The sequence below is a fragment of the Scylla paramamosain genome, chromosome 21 (genome assembly GCF_035594125.1).
Source record: "Scylla paramamosain isolate STU-SP2022 chromosome 21, ASM3559412v1, whole genome shotgun sequence".
Taxonomy (NCBI): Eukaryota; Metazoa; Arthropoda; class Malacostraca; order Decapoda; family Portunidae; genus Scylla; species Scylla paramamosain.
Genome location: NC_087171.1, coordinates 3,198,509 through 3,218,682, shown reverse-complemented (window position 1 = coordinate 3,218,682; position 20,174 = coordinate 3,198,509). Strand labels below are relative to the sequence as shown.

The following is a 20,174-nucleotide window of genomic DNA, read 5'->3' as shown; positions in this document are numbered from 1 at the left end:
TAAGTGTTTGAGAAACGCACTTGTGCCTTTGTATTTCCTGTGCCTGCCTGGTGTGATCTGTACTGACTCGGCCTTACCTCGATGCATGTAACAAATGCCCCCCCCTTTTGTTTAACGCTGCAGCCACCCCAGCAGCCGTGAGGAGGATGAGGGGAATAGCAAGTGGTGTCAGGAATGGGATCTTATCCTGTGCAAATTGTTGGACTGAAAAGTACACATCATTGTTGAGCCAGGTCACCAGTCCAGATGGCAGACAACCAGGAAAACAACAATGGTGCCTATAATGCCTCGGAAAGTGAAGAGCCTAGCATGGCTGAGTTGTTGCAAACTCTAATAGTGAAAATGGACGCCCAGGCTCAGGCTCACACACAGAAAATGGCACAGGAGTTTTGTGAGTCGGTGCAAAGAGGTCTGGGCATCGTAAGAGATGAGGTGCGGCAGTTTGCAGAGGAGCTATGTGGCAGTATCAAGGCTGAGTTACTTCAGGAAGTGTGAGACGCCCACTCAGGGGCACAGGAAGCAAAGGAAGAAGTGGTAACATTGGAGGAGATGGGACATGTTGTAAGGGAGGAAATGGCTGCACTGGAAGAGGCGGGTCGTGCCATGAAGGAAGAATTGGCCTCCTTGCGACAGGCTGTGATGCAGCAAACCAGCTACAGGCAGAGCGAGGATGGAGTGGTAGTTGACCAAGAGCCAACAAGGTGTGCCCCACTCATGAATGGGCAGTGCAATAGTACAACGTCAGCACCCACCAATGCCCTTACACCTCCCTCCTCCCCTCTTCCTCCCATGACAGCGCCTGGCCACCATACTAGGAGATGAAAGTCAGCCGAGTTTGATGGCAGTGTTGCCTGGGAAGCTTACCAGGCCCAGTTTCAGATGCTGGCGGATGCTATAGACTGGGATGAGGCTGAACGTTGCCTGCAACTTGTGTCTTGCTTGTGGGGAACAGCAGTGGAAGAGCTGGGCCACCTGTCAACAAAACAGTGGGTCTCTTACCCGTGTGTGGTGGAGGGGCTTGAGCGCAAGTTTGGCCAACAGTACCAAGCGGACATCTATCATGCTCGTCTGAAGGGTTGAATGCTGGATAGGGGCGAACCCCTGCCAGAGTTAGCACAGGATATGGAGTCATTAGTGCGACATGCCTATCCAAAAGCTCCAGAAGACATGGTGACCGTATTGGCTAATGACCACTTTGTTCATGCCCTGCAGCAGCAGCAACTCCAGTTCTACGTAAAGCAGGCACACCCATGAGACCTCAGGGAGGCGCTGGCAAGGACCATGGAATTCAAGTCCTTCCTCCACACCACAGGTTATGAGGAAGAGGCAGTGAGGCCCCGTCACAACTTCAGGGCTTGGAGGACACAGATGGAGAAGCCATCAGCTGCCAAACCAACAGGAGTGGATAGGATGAGCACAGGAGAGTTTAGAGGCTCCTGTTGGGGATGTGGTGAGAGAGGCCAAAGGGGTGAAGGACACATTCCCTCAATCAGCTGCCCTCCTATATCTTTGAACTCCGCTGCTGGAGGTGTGGCCAGCTCGGCCACATTTTAGGTGCCTGTCCTCAACATAAGGACATCGTGCAGGAGGGAAACAGGTCTGGGCTGGGGCCGAACACCAGTCAGCTACCCCATGGCCCCGAGCAATCTAAACTGCCTTCACACTGCAGCCAGGGCAGTTTAAGTGGATGGTGTCTTGGATGGGAAGCCATGCCGTATGGTCATCGACACTGGAGCGGAGAGGACATTCATGCAGGAGGATGTGGTGTCCGTGCAGCCTCTCCCCGATGCTCAGCGACGACTCTGTGGGGTTACTGGGTACTGTGTGCGGCTGAAGGGCCCAGTGGAAGCTCAAGTTGGTGTTGGGAGTGCAGAGGATCGCCTAACGGTGTATGTGGCCGACTTGGAGGAACCCTGTTTGCTGGGCTTGGACTACCTCCTACAGAGCAAAGCATGCTTGGACTTTGGGAGCTTGACGTTGAGAGTGCATGGGGAAGAAATGCCCTTGCTCCTGCATGACAGAAGCCTAGGACAGAAGCCAGGGTCCAGTGACAATTGTCACAAAAGATGTGGGGAGCAGACAGCATGGTGGAGCCCACAAGAGAAGGACCCCTGGCTGATGGTGTAGCCATGGGGCGGAGCCTCGTGAGAGCCGGGGAAGAGTTTGTTAACGTGCTGGTGGCTAACTTATCCAACGAGACCTGTAGGATCCCAGCTGGTGCCAAGCTGGGCACCTGTGAAGAGGTGGAGCGTCAGATGGAACAGCTGGAGGACAAAGAATCTGCTGAGCCAACTGGCCAACTAGGACCGCTGCCTGAGCACTTGCAGAACCTGGCACAGAGAAGTGACATTCATCTGATGAAAGACCAAGCAGAGAGGATGCGACTAACATTAATCCAGTATTCTGATGCTTTCAATTGAGATGATGTGGATCTGGGTCACCTTGATTTGGTGAAGCACAGCATCCATACTGGCAGCAGCCCGCCTATAAAACACGCTTCAAGGAGGATCGCACCTGCCAAGAGGGAGGAGATGAAGAAGTTCGTCATCGAACTAGAGGCACGGGTTAGTGGAGCATTCTAACAGCTCATAATCAGCAGCAGTGGTCCTGGTGAAGAAGGACGGCATGACATGCTTCTGTGTGGACTACCAGGCTTTGAATAACGTTATGATAAAGGACTCCTACCCCCCTGCTCAGAATCAACGACACCCTAGACACGCTGGTCGGGGACACTTGGTTCTCTACTCTGGACCTTAAGTCCAGATATCACCAAGTAGAAATGGCTGAGGAGGACAAACTGAAGACCGCCTTCTCGTTTGGCCAAGGACTGTGGCAGTTTAATGTGCTATTTTTCGGTCTCTGTAATGCTCCCAGCTGCTTCAAGTGCCTCATGAAGAGGGTGCTTGATGGCCTACAGTGGAAAACAGTGCTGGTCTATATCAACAACGTCACTGTCTTCGGCATACCTTCAAGGAGAAGTTGTGGCGGCTGAGAGAGGTGTTGCAGCAGCTGTAGGAGGCCAACCTTAAGCTAAGCCCTAACAAGTGTTTGTTCTTCCAGCATGAGGTGCCATTCCTAGGACATGTCATTGGGCGTGATGGAGTGTGAACCGACCCGCAACAAGTAGCAGTGGTGCGACATTGGCCATTGCCCAGGAATGTGGCAGAGGTTAGAAGTTTCTTGGGACTCTGCACCTACTATTGCCACTTCATATGGGACTTCGCTACCATCGCAGCACCACTCCACCAACTCACGGGGAAGGGAGCAACTTTTAAGTGGACCGAGGCATGCCGAGAGGCTTTCTGTGGCTTGAAGAGCATGCTGATGGAAGCACCGGTGATGCCTTACCCAGATCCGAGTCGACCATACATGGTGGACATGGACTCAAGCACAGATGGCATTGGAGCTGTGCTATTGCAGGAGAAGGACGGGCAAGAACATGTGGTAGCTTACTAAAGCGCCAAGTTTAGTAAACCAGAGTGCAACTACTGTGTTACCTGGAAGGAGCTGCTGGCGGTGGTGAAGAGCCTAGAACATTTTCACCCATATCTATATGGCGCCAAGTTCATTGTAAGAACAGACCATGCAGCTCTGAGGTGGCTGAAGACTCTAAAAAGGTCCTAAGGGCAATTACCACAATGGTTGGCTAAGCTTGAGCAGTATGACTACAGCATCGAGCACCGCCCAGGCAGGACCCACAACAATGCTGACAGCCTGAGCAGCTGCCCCTGTGAGCTGGGCTGCACCTACTGTGTAGGGAAGGAACCTGATGCGATAGTCCGACAACTGAGAATCCTGGGGGACACTGGTGAGATAGATGATGAGTGGAGGAGAGCACAGTGGGAGGACACTGACCTTGCCTCTGTAATCTGCTGGCTGGAAGCAGGCGATGAGTGGATGGGCTGGGAGGTAGTGTCGGCCGAGAGTCCAAACACCTCATGGACCAATGGGCCACACTGAAGCTGGATCGAGGCGTGCTGCTGAAGTGCTGGTAGAAGGCAAGAGGAGGCAACTCTTCCTGGTTAGTGGTGGTGCTGATCTCTTTGAGGGCTGAACTGCTGCTGAAGTTGCATGCAGGCCTCACAAGTGGCCACCTGGGAGAGAAGACTCTGAGCTGCCTCCGTCAGTGCTTTTACTGGGTGAGGATGCGTGCAGATGTGCAGGAATGGTGCAGGGCCTGTGATACGTGTTGTGCCAAGAAGGGACCTGCAAGGAAGACTCGTGTGCCTCTCCAGTTGCATCAAGTTGGCACATCTATGGAAAGAGTGGCTGTAGACATAGCAGGGCCTCTCCCTCTCACCTCGTGGGGTAATTGGTTCATCTTGGTTGTAATGGACTACTTTACAAAATGGCCCGAGGCATATGCTCTCCCCAACCATGAGGCAGAAACATTGGCAGACGTGCTGGTCAGTCAGTTCTTCACCCGATTTGGGGTGCCGGATGAACAGCACTCTGACCAAAGATGAGAATTTGAATCTCAGATCTTTTCAGAGTGCTGTGAGCTGTTGGACCTACGCAAAATCAGGACATCCCCAGTCAGACAGTATGGTAGAGCGATTTAACTGTACCTTGGCAAGCGAGTTGGCCAAGTACTGTGCTGAGGGACAGCTAGACTGGAACCTCAAGTTGCCTGCCCTCCTCATGGCCTACCGATCTGCTGTGCAAGAAGTGATGGACTATACCCCTGCACGCCTCATGTTGGGGAGGGAGCTGAGACTGCCAGTGGACCTGGTCACCAGGCGGCCACCTGATCAATGTCTGCCTACTGTCACGACAAGCTACACACTAGCGCTGCAGGAAAGACAATCAGAGGTCCACAGACAGGTGCGAGACAGTCTTTGGATGGCTGGGCAGGCCATGAAGCAGTACTACGACTGGAGGATGAGAGAAGTGAGCTACTCTGCTGGTGATCTGGTGTGGTTGTACAACCCTCGTAGGAAGAGAGGCTTGTCTCCAAAATTGCAGAGTCCCTGGGAAGGGCTTCACAAGGTGGTGGATGCAGTCTCCAATGTCACCTACAGGATCTGTTGAGGACATTGGGGTCGGAAATTCAATGTCCATGTTTTCGTCTGTGGCACTATCATGGACCTGGTTATTATACCTGGGGCCGTGGAGAGGTGAACAAGACCAAGGAGGAGGGATGGTAGGACAAGGAGGGACGGCAGGATGAGCGTGAGCTGGCTGTAACAGAACCGCAGACAGTGGGCCACCAGCCTATTTCGGACGTTGGCCTTACCAGGAGGAGGGGCAGAGAGATACCTTGGCAACGGTCCCTTCCCCTTCACTCGATGCTGGCCAGTGGGATGCCATACCTAAGCGGCGTCGCCAGAACTCTAGGTGGCTACAGGACTACTGTGACCTGTCGGATTCAAGGGATGAAGACTAATTTGTTCATTTGTACATTAATATTTAATAGTGGTGTTCTCTTTTTTTATTTTGTAGTGGGAATTAGTGTGTAACAATCGGGGTTGACTGTCAGAGTAAGGAGGGGTAGTGTTGTGTGTATGTGTGTGTGTATGTGTGTGTGTGTGTGTGTGTGTGTGTGTGTGTGTGTGTGTGTGTGTGTGTGTGTGTGTGTGTGTGTGTGTGTGTGTGTGTGTGTGTGTGTGTGTGCGCTGGTGTGAGACAGTGCGGGCACATGGGTCTGGTGTGCAAACTGGAAAGCGGTTTCAAGACAGAGATGCAGAGGTGGTGTGGACAGTGGGGGCATGTCACTCAGCTGCCACCTGCCACTTGGATCGGTTGCAGTACCCAAGGCACCTCTCAGCAAGCCTTTCAACTGTGCCCTACCTTGTAGTCTGTGAAATGAAGTGTTAGAGAAATGCACTTGTGCCTTTGTATTTCCTGTGCCTGCCTGATGTGATCTGTACTGACTCGGCCTTGCCTTGATGCACATAACAAATCCCCCTTTTGTTTAACACTGTAGCCACCTCAGCGGCTGTGAGGAGGACGGGTAGGGTAGCAATACTAATGTTTGGGATGTCATTGTGTCTTGTGGAGTAAACCTCATGTAATGCACTATGCAGTTTGTTTTTTTTATGTAGGTGAAAAATCAGCCAAGGGCAACAAAAATCCTCCCCTTAAAAAATAAACCCCACTGAGATGCCAGACCCTGAATAGGGTCCAAAGCAGTAGTAAAAAATTAAAGGATAAGTGTCTTGAAACCTCCTACTTCAAGGAATTCAAGTCAAAGGAAGGTGGAAATACAGAACTGGGCAGGGAGTTCCTGAGTTTACCAAAGAAAGGGATGAATGATTGAGAATACTGGTCAACTCTTGCATTAGAGGTGGACAGAATAGGGGTTAGAGAAAGAAGAGAGTCTTGTGCAGCGATGCCACAGGAGGAGGGGAGGCATGCAGTTAGCAAGATCATAAGTGCAGTTACCATGACAATAACAGTAGAAGATAGCAAGAGATGAAACATTGCAGCAATGAGAAAGAGGCTGAAGACAGTCAGTTAGAGGAGAGGAGCTGATGAGACAAAAAGCTTTTGATTCCACCCTATCTAGAAGAGCGGTATGAGTGTAACCCCCCGAGACATGTGAAGCATACTTCATACATGGATGGATAAGGCCCCTGTACAAAGTTAGCAGCTGGAAGGGTGAGGAAAACTGGTGAAGACATCTCATCTCAGAATGCATTCATAAAACTTCGTAACTTCATAAAAACTGTTTAAGCTAAAGATGAGATGTGAAATTTCCAGTTCAGATAATAAGTAAAGGACAGACTGATGATGTTCAGTGTAGAAAAGGGGGACAGTTAAGTGTCACTGAAGAAGAGGGGATAGTTATCTGGAAGGTTGTGTTGAGTTGATAGATGGAGGAATTGAGTTTTTGAGGCATAGAACAATACTAAGGTTGCTCTGCTCCAATGAGAAATTTTAGAGAGATCAGAAGTCAGGCATTCTTTGGCTTCCCTGTGTGAACTATTTACTTCCTGAAGGGTTGGATATTTATGAAAAGATGTGGAAAAGTGCAGTGTTATCATCAGCACAGAAGTGGATAGGACAAAAAAGTTTCATTTGGAAGATCACTGATGAATAATAGAAAGTAGGTGACAGGACAGAACCCTGAGGAACACCCCTGTTAATAGACTCAGGAGAAGAACAGTGACCATCTACCACATCAGCATTAGAATGGTCAGAAAGGAAACTTGAGATGAAGTTACAGAAAAGGATAAAAGTCATATGAGGGTATTTCCAAAATCAAAGCTTTAAGCCAGACTATCAAAAGCTTTTCATATCTGTAAGGCAACAGCAAATGCTTCATCAAAATCTCTAAAAGAGGAAGGCCAAGACTCAGTAAGGAAAGCCAGATCACTAGTAAAGCAACCTTGACGGAACCCATACTGGCAGTCAGACAGAAGGTTGTGAAGTGATAGATGTTTAAGAATCATCCTGTTGAGGATAGATTTAAAAACTTTAGATAGGCAGGAAATTAAAATAATAGGACAGTAGTTTGAGGGATCAGAACGGTCATCCTTTTTAGGAACAGGCTGAATGTAAGCAAACTTCCAGCAAAAAGGAAAGGTAGATGTTGACAGAGTTTAAAGAGTTTGACTAGGCAAGGTGCAAGCATGGAAATGCAGTTTTGGAGAGCAATAAGAGAGGCCCCATCAGGTCCATAAGCCTTCTGAGGGTTCAGGCCCACAAGAGCATGGAAAACATTGTTGTGAAGAACTTTAATAGGTAGCATGAAGTAGTCAGAGGGTGGAGGAGAGGGAGAAATGAGCCCTGAATCATCAAAGGTAAATTTTTAGCAAATGTTTGAGCGAAGAGTTCAGCTTTAAGAGATAGATGTGATAGCAGTATTGCTATCTGGTTGAAAAAAAGGAGGGAAAGAAAAAGAAGCAATGTTATTGGAGATGTTTTTTGGCTAGGTGCCAGAAGTCACAAGGGGAGTTAGATCTTGAAAGATTTTGACACTTTCTATTAATGAAGGAGTTTTTGGCTAGTTGGACAACAGAAATATAAAGCACATGAGATTCTGGTGATGGAATCAAGGGGACCATCTGCCGGCCATGGTACTGAAAAATCTGAAAAATATTGAAAATCACCAAAACACCACCAGAGTATCCCCGAATGTATGGCAACAAAGTGGTGGTGTATTTTGAGGAAATACGCTAAAAAACTCTGGGTATTTAAACTTTAAAGGGCCCCTGCCACGCCCACCACAGCTCAGGGCTTCCCTCACGCTCTCATTGTACCATAAATGATGATAATAAGCCCAGAAAAAACAATGAAAAGTGGTTTCTTTGGTAAGGAAAGGCAGGCGCTGGCAACTCAGTACTATGGTGTACACAGCAACGCACCCCTACCCTCTCTGGGCCTCTTAGTGTCCGTGTGACTACGATGGGAAGAGGATGTATAGAGTATCTCATCCGTCGTTTCTTGAAAGCCACAATAAAGCCTATTTTACCTGTTTTTTTTTGCCTTACAAAGCTTCATCATCAACATGCTGAAGAGAGGAAGGCTATGCAAGCTGCGGTAAGAGAGTTTATTGAAGGTTAGAGTCGGAAAAAGAAGCAGAAGTGGAGGTGATGTGCACGGATGGGAGACACAACTGGATGTGATCTGCCTTTCTTGCCAGGCCAACGTCTGCCACTCCCCAGCCAAGAAATGTGAGGGTAGTAGAATGGCGGAAACTTATGTGCTAGAAGTCAAACACAGCCTTGACACCGGTGAGGGACGTGCAGGATTTATAAAGAGAGCTGCACTGATGGGCCTGCCTAACATCACTGCTGGGAAATACTCACGCCACTGCCAGTTCATCTACAACAACATCGACCAGAGATATAAGGAGAGCATCAAACATGTACATGCAGCATTAGTCAAGTACTACGTGACATCTGATATAAGTCTACCAAATGAAGACAATGAAGAATGGCGCATTCTGGCACCCTTGCCTTCAAGCGAGTAATACCTACAGTCATTGTAGGGGGGAACCAGGTGCCATACGAGTCTTACAGAATATTCTAAACATGTCTAAAAAACATATATGATGTACATGGTGGTGTATGAACATGAAATATCCAACCCAAATAAATGTACAGGGTCATAGAGAATGAAAATGACACCTCTGGGGTTTTTTGCCTTTTTCTCTGTTTTAACTTTTTTACCATTCAAATTGCATCTTCTCCCATATTTCTCAACAGATTTTCAATTTTTAGGTATCATTTTGAAGCTCAATGAAGCTGCTACATTTCCATCTCATAGAATTTGGAAAAATTTATTTTCTGTGCCGCACTGTAATTATATATATATATATATATATATATATATATATATATATATATATATATATATATATATATATATATATATATATATATATATATATATATATATATATATATATATAAATAAATAAATAAAAACATTTTAAAAACGAAAAAATAAAAAAAATTCATAATGGCCATCAAAATCAAAAAATCAAAATTCTATGAGGTCGAAACTTTTGTTATACCACATACTTCATATATGTACCGGCAAAATTGAAATCTGCCCTCCGGTGACAAAGTTTATAGGGAAAATATCCTTTTCAAAAATTTATATTTTATTTTTCATGCAGTTATTTATGGTTCGATTCGCTTCTAACTACTACAGTAACATCATGTAATAATCATCTATAAGTGAAAAAAAAATTATCCACGTACCTCTTTATTTTCAATTTTTGAAAAAAAAAAAAAAAAAAAAAAAAAAGCGGACGGTCCCCTTAAGCACTAAGCAACTGAGGCTAGGCACAGTCCTCAACCCAAGATGAGCTATGGCCCATTATTGTTTACATTTATACTTACTACACTCGTATGTCCCTTGCCCCTCACTACCCCTGGTGTACTGAAAGTGGATATTGCATCCAATTAACCTAGTTTTTGGATGTAACTTCAATCTTACCTCCTCATTACCAACTCAGGCATTGCAGGTTGGTGGCAGAAACAACCCCATTCCAGACCAAGGAGATCTTCTATTCTGCATCTTACATGACAAAATTGTTTTTGGTCTGACAAAAAGATATACTGATCTATTAGAAATTAGTAAATTTCTAATATTTTCATGAAGTTGAATATTTTTAGAGATAGGTGAGATTCGCTTTAGCCTATTTTTTTTATAAGAGAAAAGTACTTGCCATGTTGCAAGATGTTGAACAATCTGGCTTGGTTTTCAGCGAAATACAACTATGGTCATCATCTACACTACTGCACTTTTGCTGAGGTTCATTGACTATATAATTATATATTTGCCTACATAATTATATATAATATTGTACCATATATTTTTTTCTATACAAACAAGTTTCTGAATTACCTAAAAAGCTCAGATTTTTGAAAGGCTAGCCATAAATGAAAAAAAAAAAAAAAATCCTGTATTGTATTGTCTGTTAGCTATAAATAAATGTTTATATGTTCAAGATGTTCAATTCTGTTTGCAGATAATTTGACAATGAGCCCCTTGCATGACAAAGGAAAATCAAGGTAATGAAGGACTCATTTCGGCCAAACAGCCCAGGCAACCATGAAACATCCAGTGGAAGACTCAACATAAAAGTCCCCGTTATCATTAAACATTAATCAAAATTCTCTAGCAAATGCTTATCCAACTCATGATCCCATCAGAAGAGTTACACATTGCCAGGAGTTTTCAGTTCAGAAACCACAACTATACACTATCTGAACAATCTCATACAAATACCTGAAGATTATCTTCATTTTATTTTTATTTTTATTTCTATTTATTTATTTTGTTATTATTTTTCTTTCTTTCTTTATTTTTTGAAGACCGAACACTGAAGCTCACCATTTCTGAGATACTACAACAAGGACCTACTCATGTCATGTGGTTACTGTAAGATTCACAACAATACAATGAGGCTCTCCTTGTGAACTCTTTGCTTACCATAATTGTAATGTGATGCATAAATATAATCTACACTTCATCCATAACATAGTCTGAAGTACTATGCTAATCTTACCTGGCTCCTGAAGATCATAGCAAGAATGCCAAAGAGCATGAGGACAATCACTGACACAAACACAAATATTCCACATCCTGTGAAGTCGATCCTGGAAGAAGAAAGAATATTTACCACACACACACACACACACACACACACATGCACACATACGCGCGTGCACACACCCACACATTCACCACCAGCCTTTGCTTTGTTTTTTCCATTAGTGTTTTCATGGTGACTGGTACCTCATGTCTTGAACAGTGACATCACAATTGCTGTTAAATGAGAGAGAGAGAGAGAGAGAGAGAGAGAGAGAGAGAGAGAGAGAGAGAGAGAGAGAGAGAGAGAGAGAGAGAGAGAGAGAGAGAGAGAGAGAGAGAGAGAGAGAGAGAGAGAGAGAGAGAGAGAGAGAGAGAGAGAGAGAGAGAGAGAGAGAGAGAGAGAGAGAGAGAATGCAGGAAATCAGAAACCTAATGTCCAGGAACAAGTGTATGGACAAATGTATATGGACATTCACCTGCCATAGCCACACCCACATGGGAATAAAAATCAATTATCTACATGCTGTGCTCAGATCTTCTCAAAACAGAGATAATCATGACATCATGTTATATCTTATCTCACTGTGGAATAAATAAATATATAAATTAATTTGTTGATTTTTTTTCCTTTTTTCACGTATGCTAAATATGATACTGAATCTAATACATGCCAAAAAAATAAATAAATAATAAATAAATAAATAAATAAATAGAAAAAAAAAATAAGGCAAAACAAAATCAATATTTAACATAACCTGTACTTCTTGTATAAAGGTGATCTAGAACATCAATGAATTTGCTCTGCAGCAAGTCTTAACTCCCCTTACACTGCATACCAAGGCTAAAGTAAAATGCAATCATGAAAACTGATATCAAAAGTAAAATTTGGCAACAACTTACTTTGTTTGAAAAGCAAAAAGAGTAAGGGAAAGGGTTACCACAACGGTAACACCCACAGCAATCAAAATTTCATTTTGGGTGTAAGATGCTGCTGCAGTACCCAGCACGAATCCCTCACACACCTGTAACAAAACAGTAACATTTAGGATCATGATGCAAAGGAAAACTATGCATTACACTTACATGAATGATGTGAATATTAACAAAACATGACATAAAACAGAATTGTAGTTATAGATTTCAGCAAGAAATGACATCAAAGCAATACGTATAATGAATTTTTTAACCAGGTGCAAATGAACTCAGCCTGAAATTCCATAACTCTGCTTGAGATTAATGTTAAAAAAGAATAGCACACCTTATGTTCAATGTAAAAGACAGAGATAGTCAAGTGTCACTGGAGACAAAGGGACGGTTGACTAGGAGATTGTGTTTGGTATACATGTGAATAAACAAGATTTACCTTGTCTCATTTAGAAATTCAGGAACAATCACAGGTTTAGTGTAATGTGATTTCTCTTCATGAATCTCACAAGTCATACTGAACTGCATCTCTGGCATATGATGCCAAGAAAATCAGGACAGAATGAGAGACCTGCCAAAGACATCATGAAAAGACATCATGAAATCGGAGTTCGTACTGAACAGAAGAGATGACTACCAACTATCTGTATCCATTGTTTGTCAACATGGCTGTGCAGACATGAGACCTTCTTGACAGTGAATTTGTACTTCTTGCCAGCTTGCTACTCACAGCGAGAAGAGTGTGGGCACAACAACAGCTGATGGAGAGGCACAGTGGGGGCAGTTTAGTGTCTTCCGTATCAATGTATAGTGTAGTGGAAAGGAAAATTAAGCTAGTATTTTCCAGTGAATGGCTGCTGTTTGATGGGCTGAAATTAATGTTCGAGGTCTGTCACCAGTCCAATCCATCCACATGCTTGTGTTTACATACTGTAGCTTTGTGATGTTGCCACACCTCTCACAGGGACCCTAGTCACTCCTTTTTTTCTTGAACGGTATAAAAATGTATACAGTAAACCCTCATTATATTGGACTAATTGGGGAAAGCCACTGATGATGAAAGGCAAAGATCTGATAAAAGTGACGGTTAGATTCTCCCCTCACACATCAAACTTTGTTTGGTATATGAGGGGTAAGTTCAGTATACAAAAATGAATCTCAGTATAAATTTTGGTAAATTCTTTTTTTTTTTTTTTTTATGTAGGTGGGACACTGGCCAAAGGAAGAGAGAAAAAAAAAAGGGCCCACTGAGATGCTAGATGCAAATTATACAACATATACTTTATTTTGGTATTAACAAAACAGCAAATCTTATGGAAACGTTTTTAACTCTCAAGTAACCAAAACAGGAATTACCAGTCTGAACAGCTGGAGACTGGGGAGACAGCGCATGAGGTGCTGGACTCTGACTCTGTGTGTAGACTGGCAGCAGAGGCAGCTGTTATCAGAAATGGCAATGATGCATCAGAGCACAAACATACACCTTCTCTTCTTTGCTGGAGAAGGCACTGCTTTGAAGAAGCTTGGGTATAGCACTGACCACTTTTCACGTCTCTGATGAGTGATGTTGAGGGTTGCCATTGATAACATTGTACTTACATTGTCCATTTCATCTACAAAGCAACGTCTGCTGACTCACCAACCCCCAACACCGCTCCCTTCCAGCAGCTCCTCTACTGTCAGTGTCACACTACTACTCATACTCCATAAGGACCATAACTCCATCCTTAACCAACCAGAGTAGAGTGACCTGGAGGCCCAAAAATAAATTTATTATTATAATTTGGAGGTCTTACCCAAGAAATTAATACCACCATTAGGAGAGAGAGAGAGAGAGAGAGAGAGAGAGAGAGAGAGAGAGAGAGAGAGAGAGAGAGAGAGAGAGAGAGAGAGAGAGAGAGAGAGAGAGAGAGAGAGAGAGAGAGAGAGAGAGAGAGAGAGAGAGAAAGAGAGAGAGAGAGAGAAAACAAAAGCCGTTTCATAAATGTGTACCTAGCTCAACTCTTGAAGATGAAATTAAATACAGTAAAATCCCTGTCATCCAGCATTCAAGTATCCGGCACATTTTTCCCTGAGCCTTAAAATCAATAAAAAATCAATGTGTACTCATAAAATCGATTAAAATTCCCGTGCGAGGCATACTTTGTCCCCTCGCCACCAGAGCGCACTGCTTCGCGCCACCCATGGCCGAATGCACTGTGTTTACTCAGTGACTCAGTCCCGCATGTGCACTGTTTATCGCCTGACGCCTTCATCATGCCTAAAGTTGTAGAAGAGAGGAAGCATGTTGTGGTTACACTTAAGCAGCTGATCAGATCGGCTGCTGATTAAGATCAGCTGATCTTTGTTATGGTAAGATGCGTGAGTGTAGGGTGGTGATTGTGGACATAATTTCACTTCTATTCAAGTATCTGGCAATATTCAAGTATCCAGCATGTCGGCGGTCCCGTTGATGCCGGATAAGAGGGATTTTACTGTACATTAAATATCCCAAGATATGAGGCATTTCAGCAAATAAAATTCCCTAGATCCCAAGATGAAGTGTGAAATCCCAAGATCTTGGGAAAAATCCCAAGGTCTGGTCACCTTGAGACTGAAGCAGACACAATGTGTGGGTGCATTGTGCATTCACCACCACCACCACCCACAATCTCCCTCCCTTCCTCCCATCCTCATTCATTTCCTCACTGCCACCACCACTGGCCAGACATTCCACCTCATTTACCAACCTTTGTCTGATAAATCAGAGGGATGGTGCTGAGCGCATAACAGAGGTGATAGTGTCTGGCATGGAGGCATACATTCCTCACCCTTTTTCTCAACCTACATCTTCCAAACCTTGGAAGCTTGTTCTCGTGCTATACATGATAGAGAGGTGGCCCACAAAAGGTACATAAGCCTTCCATCACCAGAATCTCATGCACTTTATATTTCTGTCCAGAACCATGCCAAGTCTGTTCTCCAACTAGCCAAAAACTCCTTCAATAACAGTGTCAAAACCTTTCAAGATCTAACTCCCCTCATGACTTCTGGCATCTAGCCAAAAATATCTCCAATAACTTTGCGTCTTCTTCTTTCCCTCCTTTATTTTAACCAGATGGCACCACTGCTATCTATTTCTAAAAGCTGAACTCTTCACTCAAACCTTTGCTAAAAACTCTACCTTAGACAATTCTGGGCTTGTTCCTCCCTCTCCTCCACCCTCTGACTACTTCATGCTACCTATTAAAATTCTTCACAATGATATCAGGCGCGCGGTGCAACAACGACGTAACCGAGAAATGGAAGTTTCAAGAAAAACGCGCTCAAAGATAAACACTGATTGCGCACAATAGGATACCCTTAAATAAGTAAGTATTATACATCATTTGAAAGGTCTTGGGTAGTTCTGTTTGGGGATGTAGGTTTCGAAGTGATAGGTGACGATTTTGGGTGGATGACTTACGCGTTAATTAACGCGTATACCGTAGGTAATAATTTTTTTTCCCGATATTGTTTTCATTTGTTAATAATGTGTTAGAGCCTATTACACATAGTATTAGGTGAAAGTTTCATGAAGATTGGTACATAAATAAATTTTTTATGAATTTTTTTCCGAGCGTAAAAAATAAAACTTACTCATTACCGGCTCATTACCGGCTCATTACCGCTCGACTTTGAGCCTTAGTACAGGTGCTTAGATGGTCGAATATGACTTGGCCGACATCACCACGAGACTTTTACACCCTTCTACCACACGGAGCAGGCAAAAACACGAAATCTCAAATTTCACGGTTACGTCGTTGTTGCACCGCGCGCCTCATATTTTCCATGCCCTCGTTGGCCTAAGCCCTCGGAAGGCTTATGAACCTGATGGGGTCCCTCCTATTGTTCTCCGAAACTGTGCCTCCATGCTTGCACCTTGCCTAGTCAAACTCTTTCAGCTCTGTCTGTCAACATCTACCTTTCCTTCTTGCTGGAAGTTTGCCTACATTCAGCCTGTTCCTAAAAAGGGTGACCGTTCTAATCCCTCAAACTATCATCCTATTGTTTTAATTTCCTGCCTATCTAAAGTTTTTGAATCTGTCCTCAACAGGAAGATTTTTAAACATGTATCACTTAACAATCTTCTATCTGATCGCCAGTATGGGTTCCGTCGAGGCCACTCTACTGGTGATCTTCTGGCTTTCCTTACTGAATCTTGGTCATCCTCTTTTAAAGATTTTGGTGAAACTTTTGCTGTTGCCTTGGACATATCTAAAGCTTTAGATAGAGTCTGGCACAAAGCTTTGATTTCCAAACTACCCTCCTATGGCTTTTATCCTTCTCTCTGTAACTTCATCTCAAGTTTCCTTTCTGACCGTTCTATTGCTGCTGTGGTACACGGTCACTGTTCTTTTCCTAAATCTATCAACAGTGGTGTTCCTCAGGGTTCTGTCCTGTCACCCACTCTCTTCTTCTTATTCATTAATGATCTTCTAAACCAAACTTCTTGTCCAATCCACTCCTACGTTGATGATACCACCCTGCACTTTTCCACGTCTTTTCATAGACGTCCAATCCTTCAGGAAGTAAACATTTCACGCAGGAAAGACACAGAATGCTTGACTTCTGATCTTTCTAAAATTTCTGATAGGGGCAGAGCAAACTTGGTATTGTTCAATGCCTCAAAAACTCAATTCCTCCATCTATCAACTCGACACAACCTTCCAGACAACTATCCCCTCTTCTTCAATGACACTCAACTGTCCCCCTCTTCTACATTGAACATCCTCGGTCTGTCCTTTACTTATAATCTGAACTGGAAACTTCACATCTCATCTCTAGCTAAAACAGCTTCTATGAAGTTTGGTGTTCTGAGACGTCTCCGCCAGTTTTTCTCAACCCCCCCCCCCCCCCAGCTGCTAACTCTGTTCAAGGGCCTTATCCGTCCATGTATGGAGTATGCTTCACATGTCTGGGGGGTTCCACTCATACTGCTCTTCTAGACAGAGTGGAATCAAAAGCTTTTCGTCATCAACTCCTCTCCTCTAACTGACTGTCTTCAGCCTTTCTCTCATTGCCACAATGTTGCATCTCTAGCTGTCTTCTACCACTATTTTCATGCTAACTGCCCTTCTGATCTTGCTAACTGCATGCCTCCCCTCCTCCCACAGCCTCGCTGCACAAGACTTTCTTTCTCTCACCCCTATTCTGTCCACCTCTCTAATGCAAGAGTTAACCAGTATTCTCAATCATTCATCCCTTTCTCTGGTAAACTCTGGAACTCCCTGCCTGCTTCTGTATTTCCACCTTCCTATGACTTCAATTCCTTCAAGAGGGAGGTTTCAAGACACTTATCCTTCAATTTTTTGACTACCGCTTTGGGCCCTTTTATGGGACTGGCATTTCAGTGGGCATTTTTATTATTGGATTTTTGTTGCTCTTGGCCAGTGTCCCTCCTACATGAAAGAAAAAAGGCCATACATGTCTGATAAATGCAAAATCTGATATAATGGGGTCTGATATAATGAGTGTTTACTATGATCTGCAATATAGCATTTTTACACTACAAAGGTGTAATTAAAAAATGTTTATCTTGAACTTGAGTATCATACATTCAAAATATTGGTATATTCAACACTATATCTCTGTACAAAGTTAAGCTCAATTCACCTCTTCCACTCAATGGTGTTCGCTCAAGTGGAGATGGAAAAGGAACCTAGTTTCCACTACAGTCGCTCAAACAGACATGGTGCTGATGTCATTGTTGGACAATGAAAAGAGACATAATCCATAAAAATGGACCAATGTGAACCCGGTATCAGACACTACTGTCCTATTGTTGAACACTGGCTTGCTTCTTGTACATATGACAGCGTTGACAGTCAACAGTAGGATCCAAAATGGCACTGGGTTGTGTCCTCATCTTATAATATCATTCTTGATCTCTTCCTAATATGTAATCCTTTTGCTTCTGCTGTCAATCTGTTTTCTACATTGAACTTCTCCAATCACAATCTTATATCTGTATTTTGTCCCATTGCTCCAATTCCTACTCAGGATCACACAAAGTGGAGATGCCTTTGGTGTGTTGCCTTTGCTAACTGTGGGGACCTGAGAAGGTATTATTCTGATTTTTCTTGGAATGACTACTGCTTCCATGTCAGACACACATCTCTATGTGCTGAGTGCATAACAAAAGTTGTAGTGTCTGGCATGGAGGCATGCATTCCTCACTTTTTCTCAGCCTGTTTTTGTGTTATACAAGTGAGAGAGGTGCCCCACAAAAGGTACCTACCTGAGCCTTCCATCACCTGAATCTCATGCACTTTATATTTCTGCCCAGAATCATGCCAAGTCTGTTCTCCAATTAGCCAAAAACTCCTTCATCAAAAGAAAATGTCAAAATTTTTCTAAATCTAACTCCCTTCATGACTTCCGGCATCTCATCAAAAAACCTCTGATAACTCCGCTTCTTCATCTTTCCTTCATTTCACCCTCATGGCACCACTGCCATGTCATCTATCTCTAAAACTGAAACCTTTCGCTCAAATCTTTACTAAAAACTTTACATTGGTTGACAGAGGGCTTATTCTTCCCTCTCCTCCACATTTCAACTATTTCTTGCTACCCATTAAGATCCTTCACAGTAGGCACCTGACGAAACGATAATTACTCCCAGTGAGGTCTAAAGCACTTATTGAACCCAGCTGTGACCTCACTGAACATTTCCCTTTGTGTCTCACAACACAAGGGGGCAGTCACAGACTGCCCTCTAAAGACAACTCTCTTCCTTCACACAAAACTGCAAGCACCTACTTACATGCGCACACACCCTTCACTCAAAATTCAAAATTATCATGGCAACTCCTACACCAGTCTCAGAGTCCCCATCTGGGGAGGAGGCCACAAATGTCCCCAGGTCGGACTGCTCTTCTAGTATCGACCCTAAGTATCTTGACACCCCACTCAACTTTTTTTCATTAACTTCAGCAACATTCACTGTCTTAGATCAAATTTTCAATCTATAGAACACCAACTCTCCTCTACTAAATCTCATCTTCTTTTCCTCACTGAAACACAAGTGTCTGAGGCAACTGACAGTAGCCTCTTTTCTGTTCCCTCCTCATTTTCAATCCAAAGCTGGATGTTGCATTTATGTGTGCAACATCCCCACACTCTTGAATCTTCTGAGTTTTCTACCATCTGGTTACAACTACAGAGTCACTCTCAAACTAAATTTATCTGTACTGTATACCTCTCACCTAACTCCTCTGACTATAAGAAATTCTTTGACTACTTAATTTCCAAAGTGGAGCACATTCTGATTATCTTCCCTTTTGTGGATATCTCCATTCTTGGAGACTTCAGTGTTCACCACCAGCTTTGGCTTTCCTCTCCCTTCACTGACCATCCTGGTGAACTAGCCTTCAACTTTGCTATCCTCCATGACCTAAAGCAATTGGTGCAACACCCTACTCATATTCCTGACCGTATTGGACATACAGCCAACATTCTTGACCTTTTCCTAACCTCTAAGGCTTCTCCTTATGCTGTCACCCTCTCTTCTCTGTTGGGCTCTTCCAATCACAATCTCATATCTGTATCTTGTCCTATCGCTCCAATCCCTCCTCAGGATCCCCTAAGCGGAGGTACCTCTGGCATTTTGCCTCTGCTAGTTGGGGGGACTTGAGGAGGTATTTTGCTCATTTTCCTCGGAATGACTACTGCTTCTGTGTCAGAGACCTGTCTCTGTGTGCCAAGCGCATAACAAAGGTGATAATGTCAGGCATGGAGGCGTACATTTCTTATTGTTTTCTCGACGTAAACCTTCCAAATCTTGTTGAACACAGCCTGTTCTCATGCTATACATGACAGAGAGGTGGCCCACAAAAGATAGTTAAGCCTTCCCATCACCAGAATCTCATGCATTTTATATTTCTGCCTGGAACCAAGCCAAATCTATTCTCCAACTAGACAAAAACTCCTTCATTAACAGAAAGTGTCAAAATCTTTCAAAATCTAATTCCCCTGGTGACTTCTGGCATCTAGCGAAATATATCTCCAATAACTTTGATTCTTCTTTCCCTCCTTTATTTCAACCAAATGGCACCACTGCTATCACATCTATCACATCTAGGCTGAACTCTTTGCTCAAACCTTTGCTAAAACTCTATCTTATATGATTCAGGGCTTGTTCCTCCCTCTCCTCCACCTTCTGACTATTTCATGCTACTTATTAAAATTCTTCGCAGTGATGTTTTCCATGCCCTCGTTGGCCTTAACCCACGGAAGGT

General features: G+C 43.8%; 1 protein-coding gene across 4 annotated transcripts in view; it reads right to left on the bottom strand.

Annotated features, from left to right (window-relative positions):
- Positions 1–20,174, bottom strand: part of LOC135110863 (protein lifeguard 1-like) — a 52,439-nt gene that overhangs the window by 19,169 nt on the left and 13,096 nt on the right. For all 4 annotated transcript variants that reach the window (XM_064023478.1, XM_064023475.1, XM_064023476.1 and 1 more), the window contains exons 4-5: positions 11,893–12,014; positions 10,967–11,057 (exon numbers count right to left, since the gene is read on the bottom strand). In XM_064023478.1, the coding sequence (XP_063879548.1) occupies positions 10,967–11,057; positions 11,893–12,014 (213 nt within the window). The remainder of the gene's footprint in view (positions 1–10,966; positions 11,058–11,892; positions 12,015–20,174) is intronic.